At 37.0% G+C, this 15,507-nt stretch overlaps 1 protein-coding gene across 1 annotated transcript; it reads right to left on the reverse strand.

Annotated features, from left to right (window-relative positions):
* Positions 1 to 7,954: 7,954 nt before the first annotated feature.
* LOC141701900 (protein FAR1-RELATED SEQUENCE 8-like) lies at positions 7,955 to 8,667 on the reverse strand. The gene is made up of 2 exons (XM_074505525.1): positions 8,489 to 8,667; positions 7,955 to 8,225 (listed from the first exon to the last, which is right to left on the reverse strand). Exons 1-2 carry the CDS (start codon positions 8,665 to 8,667, stop codon positions 7,955 to 7,957), a joined length of 450 nt encoding a protein of 149 aa, XP_074361626.1.
* Positions 8,668 to 15,507: the final 6,840 nt, after the last annotated feature.

Consider the following 15,507-nt stretch of genomic DNA (forward strand, 5'->3'; position numbering starts at 1 on the left):
AGTTTCTTTTTCTCGTTGGCAGAAAAAGATGAAACTCTGGTTAACGGTTAAGGGTCTATGGTTAGTGGTACAGTATAATCCTCCTGGGTTGGATCAAGAGAAAGCTGAATCTGTTAATGTTTATGCTTTATGGGCTGAGAAGGATGGGGTGGTCAGGGCAGCCATTTTGGCAGCCTTGGAGAACACCTTGTTCGATATTTATTCATCATATGCCTATACTGCAAAAGTCTTATGAGATAAGCTGGACCAAACCCATAATACTGATTCTTAAGGTCTTGAGAAGTATTATGTGGCTAGGTTTCTTGATTTCAAGTTGGTGGATGGGAAATCCATGACTGAATAGGTTCATGAGTTTGAGATTTTGGTTTATACTTTGGGTGAGTCTGATATGGTCTTTCCTGAGAAGTTTCGAGTGATGTCTTTGATTGAAAAGCTCCCTAAGTCTTGGGAAGAGTTTGCTCTCTCCCTGAAAAGACAAAAAGGAGAGATCACATGGACTAACTTGGTGTTGGACATCTTTGTACAGGAGCAACACAAGTCCAAACAGGGACATGTGTTGCCTGTGGAACATGGGAGCTCAAAGGTGAATGTAGTGACTGTAGGATAGAAAAGAAAGGTAGTCACTAAGAAGGATAACACTAAACCTGACAAGAACAAGGCTAAGAAACCAAAGGCGAACAACCCATGTTGGTCTTGTGGACATGTTGGTCATTGGAGTAAGGATTGTCCAAGTAAGAAAGCTAAGAAAGCTGTTGTGGTAGCTCAAGCAAATATTGTGCTTGGACTTGGAACCACAAGTGGGCTTGTAGCTAACATGGTCGTTGGTGAGGTTGTTGCCTCTAGAACCGATGACGGGTATATTACTTACAACCCTGTACTACTTTCCACTTATCTGTCACATGAATGGTTGATTGATACTGGAGCTAATGTACATATTTGTGCTGATATTAGCTTGTTTGTATCGTATCAACAGAGTAATGGAGTGACAGTGACAATGGGGAATGCGTGTGTTGCACAAGTGCTTGGAATAGGAAATGTGGACCTGAAGTTTGCTTCTGGGCGGATTATATCTCTCACTAGAGTGCATCATTTTCCCTCTATTCGTAGAAATATTATAAGTGGAATTTGTTTAGTTAAAAATGACTTTGAACTTTCTTTGAAGTGTAATAAAATAGTTACATTCTTTGGCAAGGGTTACTTGTCTGATGGTTTATTTTTAATAAATGTTGAACCCGTTTTGGGTGGTTTTATTAATGATAGTGTTGCACCTTCTGTTAATTGTGTAGAATCATCTGATTTGTGGCACTTACGACTTGGTCATTAAAATTTTGGTGCTCTAAAGAATATGATGAATTTAGAGTGGATTCCAAAGTACGCCATTGATAAGAAATCTAAGTGTCAAGTGTGTGTAACTGCTAAACAAATAAGGAAACCCTTTCATAATGTTGTTAGGGATTCAGACTTGTTAGATTTAGTGCACTCAGACATATGTGAATTTGGTGGTGTGTTGACTAAGGATCACTGTAGATATTTCATTACCTTTATAGATGATTGTAGTAGATATTGTTATGTTTATTTGCTTAAACATAAGGATGAAGCACTAGATAAATTTATTATGTATAAAAATTAAGCTGAAACACAAACTGGAAAAGTACTTAAACGTTTGAGGTCAGATAGAGGTGGTGAGTATACGAGTACCTTGGTTAATGAATTTTGCGCAAGCAATGGTATAGTTCATGAGGTTACTCCACCATACACACCCGAGTCTAATGGGTGGTAGAACGAAAGAACGGAACTTTTAAAGACATGATTAAAAGTATGCTAATTAATTCCGGGTTGCCTAAGTACATGTGGGGAAAGGCTCTGAATACGGATTGCCATATTCTGAATAGAGTCCCTCTGAAACATATGTACAAGACACCATATGAATTATGGAGAAAGCATAGGACAAGTTTGAGTTATCTTCGTGTGTGGGGGTGTCTTTCTAAGGTGCTTATCACTGAACACAAGAGAACGAAACTGGGTCCGAAAACTATTGATTGTATCTTTCTGGGCTATCTTGAAACCACAACCTCTATGAGATTTTTAGTATTAAAATCTTACATAGATGGTATTATGGCGAATACGATAGTTGGGTTTCGTGATGCAACTTTCTTTGAGGAAGTATTCCCAATGAAGACTGGTATACCTTTGGGTAATTCTGAGGATGATCTCACTCACACATCGACTTCTATTCCTAATCATGTAGAAAAGATGACAAATGTGGGGGTGGATCCTGGTAATAGCTCTGCTCCCAACGAAGTAGAGGAACCTAGAAGGAGTAAGCGTGTAAAGGTAGTCAAGGACTTTGGAAGTGACTTTATCACTTAAAATGTCGAGGATGAGCCTTTAACTTTCCGTCAAGCCAAGGATTCTTCAGAGTCAAGGTATTGGAAAGGCGATGCAAAGAGTGAAATTGACTCAATTGTTTCAAACGGAATATGGGAGTTAGTTGATCTCCCTCCTGGGTGTTTTACTATTGGATGTAAATGGATCTTCAAGAGGAAGCTAAACCCTGATGGCTCAATAGATACGTACAAGGCTAGGCTAGTTGCTAAGGGCTTTAGGCAAAGGGAAGGCATCGATTATTTTGATACATATTCTCCAGTTGCCCGAATGACAACAATCAGAATGCTTATTGCATTGGCTTCTGTACATGGTCTTATCATCCATCAAATGGATGTAAAGACAGCTTTTCTTCATGGTGACCTTGAAGAAGAGATTTATAGGAATCAACCTGAGGGATTTGTTGCATTTGGTAATGAGAGGAAAGTATGTAGACTAGTCAAGTCCATTTATGGCCTTAAACAAGCACCTATAGACTGGCATAAAAAGTTTGATGAACTGTTTTAGACTCGAGTTTTTAGTTAATGAAAGTGACAAGTGTGTCTACTATAAGGTTAGAGGTAATGATTTTGTGATCGTGTGATTGTATGTAGATGATATCTTGTTGTTTGGAACCAATATTGAGATTATTAACGAGACAAAGAGTTTCTTGAAGAGGCACTTTGAGATGAAGGATATGGGTGAGGCTAGTGTGATTCTTGGGATCAAGTTGACTCAGTCAACTGATGGAATAACTTTGTCACAGTCTCATTATATAGAGAAATCTATACTTGAAAAGTATAGTTATTCAAATTATAAAATCGCTAGTACACCATATGATTCAAAAGTTGCCTTAGTCAAGAATAGTTCAGGAATTCTTGTGTTTCAGTTAAGGTATTCTCAGATTATTGGGAGTTTGCATATCTTGCTAATGTGACTAGGCCAGATATTTCATATTATGTGTCTAAGTTGGCTAGATATACAAGTTGTCCAAACAAGACTTATTGGGAGGCACTGGATAGAGTTCTTAGATATCTGAAGGGAACTATTTCCCTTGGCTTGTATTACCGGAGATTTCCGGGGTACTCGAGGGGTACAGTGATGCAAGTTGGATAGCTAAGAAATCTGGTTCCAATGGAGTGAATGGATATGTATTTACCCTTGCGGGTGGAGCAGTGTCCTGGAAGTCTTCTAGACAGACTTTAATTACTCGGTCTACTTTTGAGGTTGAGTTGTGTGCACTTGATACCACGGGGACGGAGGCTGAATGGTTACATGGACTCATGTCAATGTTACCTGTAGTAAGCAAGCCGCTTCCTGCCATTTTTGTTCATTGTGATAACCGTATAACTATCGACAAAGTCAGAAGTGTAAATTATAATGCTAAAACAAAGAGACACATCCAAGTTAGACTAAAGTCTATAAGGGGTCTTCTGTCTTATAGGATTATAGCTATAGAGTTCATAGGAACTAGGGATAATATAGCTGATCCGCTGACTAAAGGGCTTGAGCATGTTGTAGTCCTTAAGTCGAGGTTGGGGATGGGGTTGATAACTCATCATAATTCATCAACAGCGGGAACCCAATACACCTGAGAGGAGATCCCTCGAAGTGTATTTAATGTGGTGATAACAAGTTGTAAGGATGAATTGGTAGTACCTTTATCATATACATTTAGATACTTATGTATCTGAGTCTATCCCCTGTAAACCTTAAGAGGTACTTGAAGTGCTAGTTAGCAAGAGTTATTTGATCTCTGAATGGGGTCAAGTCGTTTGACGAGATGATAGCAGTACATCTCTGGAGATGCCCAGCTAAGTGAATGTAATTGTGTGGTCGCAATTAGAGGAAAGGGTTATTCCTCGAAACTTTCGATGAACGGGATCGAGACATGACCACTAACATCTCAAAGTCGTAGATTGGCACCATAGCCTTTGACTTGTCATCGTTTATGGAGTGTGGTTACACCCAACGGATAAAGATTCAAGGTGAAACATTCCACTGTATCCGATAGCCATCGAAGTAGAGGACTTATGAGGGTTCAAACCCGGAAGGGTACCGGCTCTGAAAAATATGTCATGTATAAAATCTGGTATGCAACTTAATTATGGATTTGTGGGGGATTGTTAGAAAATGGAAACTTTGAGGCATATTTTATATATGTTCTTGATATGATTTCCGGAAGCTAACACTTGGAGGTTGTTCCTTGACATGAGGACTTAAACTTTCATTTTAGATCTAAGACATTTTCTTAGTGGAATCCGTGAATATATTGCGACAAAGTTGCTTTTTTGAAATGGGTTATGGGGATTTTTTCCCATATTGATATTGTAAAAGAAAGATATTGAGTTTATATAGCATCTTGTGTTAGTGTTGTTTACAACTACTGGCATAAGTGGAATGCTTGTGTGGCTTAGTGCTAGTGGGAACTCTTATATTTTTCTTTTCTATTACAACTTTAATTATTTATATTGATTATTTAATTATTAATATAAAATATATTGAGTAAGGATTATTTTAATCATACTCTGAATATATTTTATAATATTAATATTAATTAATTAGGATATAATATAAATAATAAGGAAAACTCGCAAACATATATGAGTTGCTAAGGTTTTTTGGGCAAACTGAGGTGCGAGTCGTCGTTGATCATTGTTGGTTCTGTGGCCAGATTGATCTGTTGTTGTTTTATCTTGTAAGCGATATTGCTGCATTCCATCACAGCTTAAATGGGGGCAATAATCTCTTCAAGAACAGTCAAGTCCTCTTGAAGGGTTTGGCGACTCAGATGTTGTGTTCTTCTTCTTCCTCTTGAAGGGTTTGACGACTCAACAGTTGTGTTTTTCTATTTATCAGAATTTGGAAAGCGATAAGAGATAAGTTTTTCTTTACTTTCTTTGTCAATTACAGTCTTTATAGTTTGTTATTTCGTTCATGTTTTGTTTCGTTAATTGGTTATTTGATTATTTGTCTTGTTCTTGTTATTATATATATATATAATTGCCCATTGTTGCTGTGTAGTTAGAATTATACCCAACAGGGAAGAAGTGCAATACTCACTATATAGATTAAGTTTTATGTACGATCATCTCTAAAAACCTTCCCCATATTTAAATGAATTAGAAGTCCAGGACTTGTCATCTTTGTTCTTAAAGAATATATTAATGAACATGTTCAATGTGTTAAGCACCAAAGTTAGTTCGTGATCTCTCCTGTAGCATTTCTGAATGTACAGTCTATGTTATTAGCTAGACATAATGAGATCTGAATTTTAAGGACAGTAGGACGACAAATAAAGCACAACAAGATCAGGCAAACTATAAATATTTATAAAAACCAAACACTATATATGAAGATTTAATTAATTTAAATCCTTAACTTTTTAATCCAATTTATTATCAATAATCCCAAAAACACTATATGTGAAGAAGAACTTGAGCCTGTACATTAGGAGGAAACTGTTATTGGCATATAATATAAAATTTCCAATTAACAAGTGAAGTGACACAAGGTGAACACATGAGATCAGAGCTGTTCATATGAAAGTTCCTTGTACAAAATTGGTTATACTTTAGATTTGTGCATATCATATTGCAGCAAGTCATATAATAGACACAAATTCAACCTAGAACTACTTCCTATATTTCACTGATTAGGTGATGTGCTAGTGCAACTTGTAATGAATGACTAGAGTCTACACTGAATTACTCAAAGATCTTTACACTTCTTCTTAATGGGAGTAAATGACTGATAGAGCCGATCCAAGGCTTATAATTCTTGCAAATAAGCATAGCCTGTTACACTCCATATCCAGAACTTTTCTGCTATCAGCATTCAGATATATGTACCATTCATATTAAAAAACAGATACGTGGAATTAAATACATTTATAAAGCTTTGTAGCTAAATTCTTAAAATAATAAAATTCAATATCATCAAAAAACATTAACCAGGTAATGACCAGAAGATGCTCTCGGAACATTAATAACATAATAAATTTCATCTCTCGACCTACATCAAATATAAAAAACTATAATCTCTTATTAAAATTAAAAGTGAAAACACATCTTCACTGTCACTGCATTAACCAGGTACCAGGAGATGCTCCCAGAAAAGTAATTCGTCGAGCACAACATTAAAATCAACACAACGACCACTATCCTCCAATCGTTGTATTACACTTGCAACCTGATCTCTCCTGTAACCCAATCTAATTATTTTTTCATATAGTTCATCATACGGAGGGTATTGATTTTGTTGTATATCACACGACACATGATTAGCATTCCAATGTTGTTCTGGAGGTTGTTGCTGAATTGCTAACATTTCTGTAAATGACATATTCATCAGCATACAATTTGGAACACTAAATGGGGTAGAATTAGCTTGCAAAAGGGCTTGTTGTTCTGGTAAAACTTGTTGATATTGATGTCTGACCACTGTTGCGGCAGAGATGAATACTGTGAATCAAAATCATTGTTAGATTGCACATATTAAAAATAAACTTGAATATTAAACATGTAAAAAAAAACTGATTAGTTACATAAACCAATTCTGACCTGAGACATCTGAACAGAGGCTTCTTCTGCCTCACTCGCGATGGTACCATCATCAACAATTTTTTTACGGTTTTCATTTTTTTTACAGCCTTTTCAACTGCGGACTGTTTTCTCCTAGTCGGTGGACGTCCTTTACTTCTCACAACCAACGGACTAGATATTTTGACATTTTCAGCAGAATTTTTGGCTGCTGGTTCATTAATTTGAACCTCATTCTCATTTGATAAAGGTTCAGATCCATGGAAAAAATTATTGTCGACACTTAGAACTCCCTTCAAATCATTTATCCATCTGATTACTCTTGTACATTTAGAATCATCTTCCCTTGCTAAGTCAGCCACCTCATGAAATGCATTGCACATTTTTTCAAATCGTTTTGCTTCAACATTAACTGACATAGCATTGTAACCTATATTGACCCGCGTATGAACTCTTTTGATATCTTTTCTCCATTGACGAGAAATATATCTAGTTGGTAGATGATAAATCTTCTTATGGATAAGTAATGAAATAGCATGCCTACATAGAATATTTCTAAACTCAAATAACTTACAGTTACATGTTACTTCTAAGTTTTTCTCGTCAAATTCAACTTCAAAATGTACATACCTTCTGAAATCTCCAAACTTACAATCTTCAACAACAGTGTACTTCGAACCATCACTTGGAACTGGAGATACTTCACAATAAAGTTTCCCTTTTATTTCTTGCTGAAACTCCTTGAATTTTGAGTTCGTGTAAACAGACTGAAGTTCTTTCTCCATCTCATAGTCAGTTATGTAAGGATACATCGAATTATAGGAATTAAAATCTTCTTGATTCTCCTTTGACACTTTACTCGCAAGTGTATTCTCATATTGCTCTACAAATTGCTTTAGTGTAGTCTTGGAGTTAACGTATCCATCAAAAAATGAGTTCATACTCTCACTTCGTTGTGTTGTTGACATTCCAGCCCAAAAACAGTCTTTTACATAAATTGGAACCCAACGATGTTTATCCTCGTACAAACCAAGTAACCAATCATTATTTTACAGTTTATACTTTTCAATCATCTCATTCCAGCTATTTTCAAAATCATACATGGTTAGGGAATTATAAACTGCATTACTCAATGCAAATTTAATGAAATCATACTTTTTATGCGTCTTTAATTTTTCAGGAAGTTTTTTCATTATATGCCACAAACACCATCGGTGGCGAGCTAACGGAAACACTTTTTTGATTGCATTCCGCATGGCCATATCCTGATTAGTGATTATTGCACCAGGAGCCTTTCCTGACATACAAGTTAACCAATAACTAAATAACCAAATAAAAGTATCAGTATTCTCATTCGAAATCAAACCACAACCAAGTAAGATTGATTGCCCATGATGATTAACTCAAACAAATGGGGCAAATGGCATGTCATATTTATTTGTTAAATATGTCATGTCAAATGTAATGACATCACCAAACTCTTCGTATGCAGCTCTACTTCTCGCATCAGCCCAAAAAATATTTTTTAACCGGCCTTTTTCATCCAAGTCCATTGCATAAAAAAATTGAAATTATCAGCTTACATTTTATGAAAATAGTCATTGACTGCATTTGCATCCCCTTCTCCAAGTCGTAAACGTCGTATTTTATCAAGAAAATTCCTAAAATCTTTTTCCAAAAATGGCACATTTTCAGGTCCACCTGCTTCAACCACTATAGAACGATAACTTTTATTTGGTCGAATCCCAACTATATCATTCATTTCAAGTTTCCTCTTTATATTTGAGTTTATTACTCGATTCGACCGAAAAAATCGAGATTTGTTTGGACTCAATGAGTGGTTATGCTTCAAAATAAGGGAATTGATCAAGCATTTTTCATCTGACCCTATAATCACATTAAGCCTAGCCTTACAATTTGTTCCCGATGTTGGTTTAATGCGAAATTTCATTTTTTGACCTTGACGCTCTTTGACCTTCTCTAGAACAAGTTAGTGTTCCATACCTTTTTTCTCCATCATCACTTATTGATGTTGATCTTTTGAAAACTGCAAATCCTTCTTGTTTAGCATAACTTTCATAATATTGAACGAGTTCTTCGTATAAATTAAAAATCATTCCAACTTTTGGCTCCCTGACCTTATCCTTCAATAAATCGCCACCGTCCTCTGTTTCGTTATCATGTGAATGAGTACACAATTCATCTTACATGTTTTGTTTGTCCATATCCATATTGATATTTTAATTTGTACCGAGCCATATTTCGTGAAATTAGGACGAGAAACGGAGTAGATTTGACGAAAATGGAGTTTTCGGTGGATTCTCAAAAGGGTTAGTACACAGTTTTTTCTCCAATACTGAGTCCGGATGTATTATGGATATTTTCACATACTTGAATTCATATTGATATTTTAATTTGAACCGAGCCATATTTTGTGAAATTCAGACGAGAAACTGAGTAGATTTGACGAAAATGGAGTTTTCGGTGGATTCTCAAAGGGGTTAGTACACAGTTATTTCTCCAATACTGAGTCCGGATGTATTACGGATATTTTCACATACTTGAATCTATATTGATATTTTAATTTGAACCGAGCCATATTTCATCAAAATTCGGATGAGAAACTGAGTAGATTTGACGGAAATGGAGTTTTCGGTGGATTCTCTTAGGGGTTAGTACATAGTTTTTTCTCCAATGCTGAGTCAGGATGTATTACGGATTTTTTCAAATACTTGAATCCATATTGATATTTTAATTTTAACCGAGCCATATTTTGTGAAAATCGGACGAGAAAATGAGTAGATTTGGCGGAAATAGATTTTTGGTGGATTCCCAAAGGGGTTAGTACACAATTTTTTCTCCAATACTGAGTCCAGATGTATTATGGATATTTTCACACACTTTAATCCATATTGATATTCTAATTTGAACCGAGCCATATTTCGTGAAAATCGGACGAGAAACTAAGTAGATTTGACAGAAATGGAGTTTTCGATGGATTCCCAAAGGGGTTAGTACACAGTTTTTTCTCCAATACTGAGTCCGGATGTATTATGGATATTTTCACATACTTTAATCCATATTGATATTCTAATTTGAACCGAGCCATATTTCGTGTAATTCGGACGAGAAATTGAGTAGATTTGACGGAAATGGAGTTTTCGGTGGATTCACAAAGGGGTTAGTACACAGTTTTTTCTCCAATACTGAGTCCGGATGTATTATGGATATTTTCACATACTTTAATCCATATTGATATTCTCATTTGAACCGAGCCATATTTCGTGAAAATCGGACGAGAAACTGAGTAGATTTGACGGAAATGGAGTTTTCGGTGGATCCTCAAAGGGATTAGTACACAGTTTTTTCTCCAATACCGAGTCCGGATGTATTATGGATATTTTCACATACTTTAATCCATATTGATATTCTAATTTGAACCGAGCCATATTTCTTGTAATTCGGACGAGAAACTGAGTAGATTTGACGGAAATGGAGTTTTCGGTGGATTCACAAAGGGGTTAGTACACGGTTTTTTCTCCAATACTGAGTCCGGATGTATTATGGATATTTTCACATACTTTAATCCATATTGATATTCTAATTTGAACCGAGCCATATTTCGTGAAAATCGGACGAGAAACTGAGTAGATTTGACAGAAATGGAGTTTTTGGTGGATTCTAAAAGGGGTTATTACACAGTTTTTTCTCCAATACCGAGTCCGGATGTATTATGGATATTTTCACATACTTTAATCCACATTTATATTCTAATTTGAACCGAGCCATATTTCGTGAAAATCGGACCAGAAAATGAGTAGATTTGACGGAAATGGAGTTTTCGGTGGATTCCCAAAGGGGTTTGTTATTCCTAGTGGACTAACAATGAGATTTACAGAAGGGGGGGGGTTGAATGTAAATCTCAAAACTTTTTCAAGTTTTGAGCAGTTTATGAAAGTTGTGTGTTCAAGAAGAACAAGTGTGTGAATTGCTTTAAGCTAATACAGACAGATATAAATTCAAGCACAAATGTAAAGAACACAACAGAACTTAAAAACTTTTCTGGTGGATTCGTTGTTCCACCAGAGATGGTATTATAGAAAATCTGTGATTAAACAATGTTGATCACAGCTGCATCCTAGTACAAACTAGATGAATTTTCTCTCAATATTTTTCTAAACAGCTCTGGAAAATCTCTCATCTAATTACTAGCTTCTGCTTGGTTTATATATTACCAAGTGTACAAGTTAAGAACAATATAAAATACAGTAATAAAATAAGTTCTTCACTTGCTTCTTTTCCTGTTCACTCCAGTACTTTGTTGACTATTGCATCTTTGTACTAAAGAAGAACGGCTGCTTTTTCTGTTGTTCCTGAAATTCGGCTACCACATCTCAGTTGTCTCTATCAACCCATGTGCCTCTGTTTGTACGTACAACTACCCCTTATCAACGGCTAATCATCAGAACATCCGTTGAAGCTTTCATCCGTTGATGCACATATCCGTTGAAGGATGTTATCCGTTGAAGCTTTCATCCGTTGATGCACTCATTCGTTGAAGGATGTTATCCGTTGATGACTTTATCCGTTGAAGCTTCAGAGACATCCGTTGAAGCTTAGCTTCTTATCCGTTGAAGGTCTTTAAGTCATCCGTTGATACCACTTCACTTATACAAAATTACAAGGCATGAAGTATTTACAATTGGCCTTCCTATCTGCATATCATCTAGTAGTCAACATGACTCATAGTTTCTCTCAACTTCCAAGAATTACATTTTAAATACAGAGACTGAAATATGCTACAACACTAGACTTATTTCTAAGTAAAGCTACACCATCAACGGATAGCCAAAGTGGTCTTATCCGTTGAGGCTACAGACACTAAATTTCTACTTAAGTATTTTGTTAAACATATCATCAAACTAATGCACATACATTCCTAACAATCTCCCCCTATTTATGTCTATAAGAATTGTAGGCATAAATTCAGGGTTAACTTGATGATAACAAAACACTTAACAGATATATGAATTGAAACTAAGTAGAAATTTAAAAATGCTGCAAAAGTGTATGTACTAGGAGGTAATTGAAGATTTACAGTGTTTCCAAGGACACTCCTTTAGTCTGAGCAAATCATCTTTTTCTTCTTTGTTCCCTGGTTTTCTTTCCTAGCCTTTTGTCATTTTCCTCAATTTGGAGTTGGAGTTGTCTGAAGAATTCAGCTTCATCTTCAACACTGACATCCAACTTAGATTGCATTTCTTTGAGAGTTTCATTGCTGGCAATCTTGAGTTGGTCTTCAAGTCTGAAAAATCTTCTGACTCCTTTATCATCTCTAAATTCCATCAACCAATGAGGTGATTTGTGAATTTTCATTTCCCTTTCTTGAATGAGTAAAGTCCTGGGTAAAGCATTGGGCTCCCTCCAAGTTTTCCTTATATTGGCTATCTTGTTGAGAATTTCAGTCTTGGCAGTTCTGGTAAAGCCAGAATCCTTTTGTATAGCTGAAAAGACTCTAATCAAGGTAGAGTAGCCTTCATCCAGAATCCTGTGGAGAGGCCATGTTCTTTCCCCAGCTCCTTTATATCTGAACACTAATCTCTCTGGTAGCTGTCTGTAGGCAGCTATTCCCCTTACATCCTCCAGCTCATCCAGATAGAGTTCAATGTCTGAAATTTCTTTTATGTCACAGATGTGAACATAATCATCTTTAGAAATGGGTGATTTAGGCTTAGGTTTCTGTTTTTGAGTGAATTTCTTAGAGGTTATGGGAGGTGTAGATTTTGGTTTTCTTTTCTGTTTCTTTGGTAGTGGAAGAGTGGTTAGAAAGGTAGGCAATTTGATGGTGTCCCAATCAATAGGTTCCTCTTTTGGAATGATTGGTTCACCATGGATGTTTATTGTGGGATCAGCAACAAGGGGTTCAGGTATGGAAGGTAGTGGTTTAGATATAGATTTGGTTACTTCAGTGTTATCTCCACTCCTTCTATGTGCCTTGGCCTTTCTTCTGTTTCCCTTCTGCCATTCCTCTCTTTCTTCCACACTCTCACCAAATATACTCCCTAAAACCTCATCTAGGTTTGTAGTCTTGTCTTCACCCCTGACTTCAATCCCTTTTTCTTTTTCAACTAGACTTGACTTCAGCTGTTGTTCAAGCTTTGCTTGTGCTCTTTTGTCAGCCTGTAATTGCTTGGCTTCTTCCTTCTTGGCTATTGAGAATTTGGGATGTCCTTGCATCACACATATGCTCTTTCCCTCTCTAATGATAATAGCTCTATTTCTCCTTACAGCCTCATCCATGGACTTTTTGAGATAAGCAATACTCCTGCCTAAAATCTTGTTCTCATCAGCTTTTGGAGGAGGAAAGTCCACTTCTTTTAAAGGATTCTTTGTTGAGTCCTTATTGGATCTTTCATTGGGCTTGAGAATTATAGCTTGTAGTTCTTTGGAAGAAGCTTCTCCATCCTTATGACTCCCTACTGGCATGAGCTCCATGTTGATTGGTTCAATTTTTGTGCTGTATTTCACAGATGTTGATTTGTCTTGTGTAGAACCAAACAACAGTTGCAACCTTTCATCAATTCTCCTCCTTTGCTCTTTCACTTGAATTTCAGCTGCTGCTAGCTGAATCAAATCAATTCCATCAGGCTTGTCCTTGATTTGAATGATTGGAGAAGTAGTGATGGCAGGAACTAGCACTTTAGATATGTTGATTTTTGTAGATGGCTCTCCTTCCCCTTCCCTTTTACTCTCCCCCTTTTTGTTATCATCAAGGAGAGGGGTCAAGCCTTGTGCTTTTGCCAGCTGCATTAGGAGACTGGTTTGAGATTGTTGATTGTGAAGAATGGTGCCACAGAATCTTCAATAACTTGAACCCTGTCTTCTAACTTGGCCAACCGTTTTTCAGTAACAGATTCTTTCTTCAATCTCAAAACCAAGTCCTGCAATGTACCATAGGGCATGACTGAATCCAATTTGTCTGAAGTATAGGTTTTCAAGTCAGCAATATCCTTCCTGAGATCATCCATACTGAGATTCTGCTTCACTTTCTGCCGCTTCATGAGATGCAGTGAGTCCAGGTGAGCTTGAAGGATAGCCTTGATACTTGCATGTGAAGTATTCTGAATGGCCTGTTGAATAGTGTTGATTTGTTTGACTAAAGAGACATTGAATTCCCCTGATCTATACTCCTTAGTCAAGGCCCATTCAGGTAGATTTGGAATTGAACTAGGGCCTTCATCTCCCCCTAAGTTCATGCTTCCATCAAAAGAAATAGAGTCATCATCATCAGAATTTGCTCCAAATTCCTCAGATGGCTCACCAGCTGTAGAAGGCATTTTGTTAATGGCAGCTTTATCCCTTGAAAGAGATTCTGTTGTGTGCACTAGATGTAGTGACCTTTCTGCCTCCTCATTGCCCTGAGCAGCCAACAGTTGATAGGCTGTTACAGGATGAGTAAAAGTGTCAGCATCCAAGGAAATGTTATCAATTACAGCTTTGTAATGTTGCTGAAATTGTCTTTCCTTGTCAGCATCATCCACAATCATTGACTCATTAGCAATGGCTGGTTCCACCCTTGTATCTACTGTACCTGTTTTTCTCTCTTTTTCTCTATGTTCTTGCATCAGGGGCTCCCCCTGGCTCACACATCTCACTCCCTCACCTTCACCTACTAAGGTGGTACTCCACTCACTTACTTTTGCCATGCTGGAAGAAATAGCATGCATTTTTGAGCTCTCAATCTCTCCTTTTGCCTGGGAGCAACCCAGCCTCTCACTCAAATTGTCACTCCCTTCCCTCAATCCTAAGAGTGATTGCACAGTATTCATGTCTTCTACACTTGGAATTAATTCAGTTATTTGTGTAGAGACTGTCAACGGATGTGGAATATCCGTTGAAGGTGAAACTGATGTTATCAACGGATAACTGCTGTTAAGCTTATCCGTTGAAGAATAACCACTTGTCAACGGATGAGTGATATCCGTTGAAGAAGGAAAAGAAGTGGAAATTAAAAGTGATATAACTGTTGAATCTGTGTAGATTGATTTGAGATGTGGTGACACAGATCCTTCAATTATATCTGAAAGAATTTGCGGGTGATCCAACAAATCATCTAAGAGATGATGATCACCTGTATTTGAGTGGGGCTTCTCCCTGAGTTGTAAAGAGGGAGAATCAGGAATTGATGGGAATAACATATCCACATCCAGAGATGGTGATGAAGTGTTTGGTGATTGATGTGTGATTATTGTGAGAGAATGGGGCTGTGACTCCACATTTATTGGAGTCACATCAAACTGAGTTTGAGAAGGCATAGATACAGATGGATGTATCTGTGCAGTGTGTGCACCCTGTGTAGAAGATTGGGTTCTGGCCTTCTTTCTTCTAATAAAGGCTTTTGTTGGTGAGTGTTTGGCTTTAGTGTCCCTCCCTCTTTTGTTCTGTGTTCCTGGTTTGGAACTATTTTCAATAGTAACATCCTTTTGGGAGGATGCTACTAGGGATGTGCTAGATACCTTTTCAACCACCACAGCTTTTTGAGAAACTGTGGCTTGGCTAGCTTGGGAAGCACTCAACTTTCCTTCCTTATCCTGGGGGTTTC

The sequence above is a fragment of the Apium graveolens genome, unplaced genomic scaffold (assembly GCF_009905375.1).
Source record: "Apium graveolens cultivar Ventura unplaced genomic scaffold, ASM990537v1 ctg4467, whole genome shotgun sequence".
Lineage (NCBI taxonomy): Eukaryota > Viridiplantae > Streptophyta > Magnoliopsida > Apiales > Apiaceae > Apium > Apium graveolens.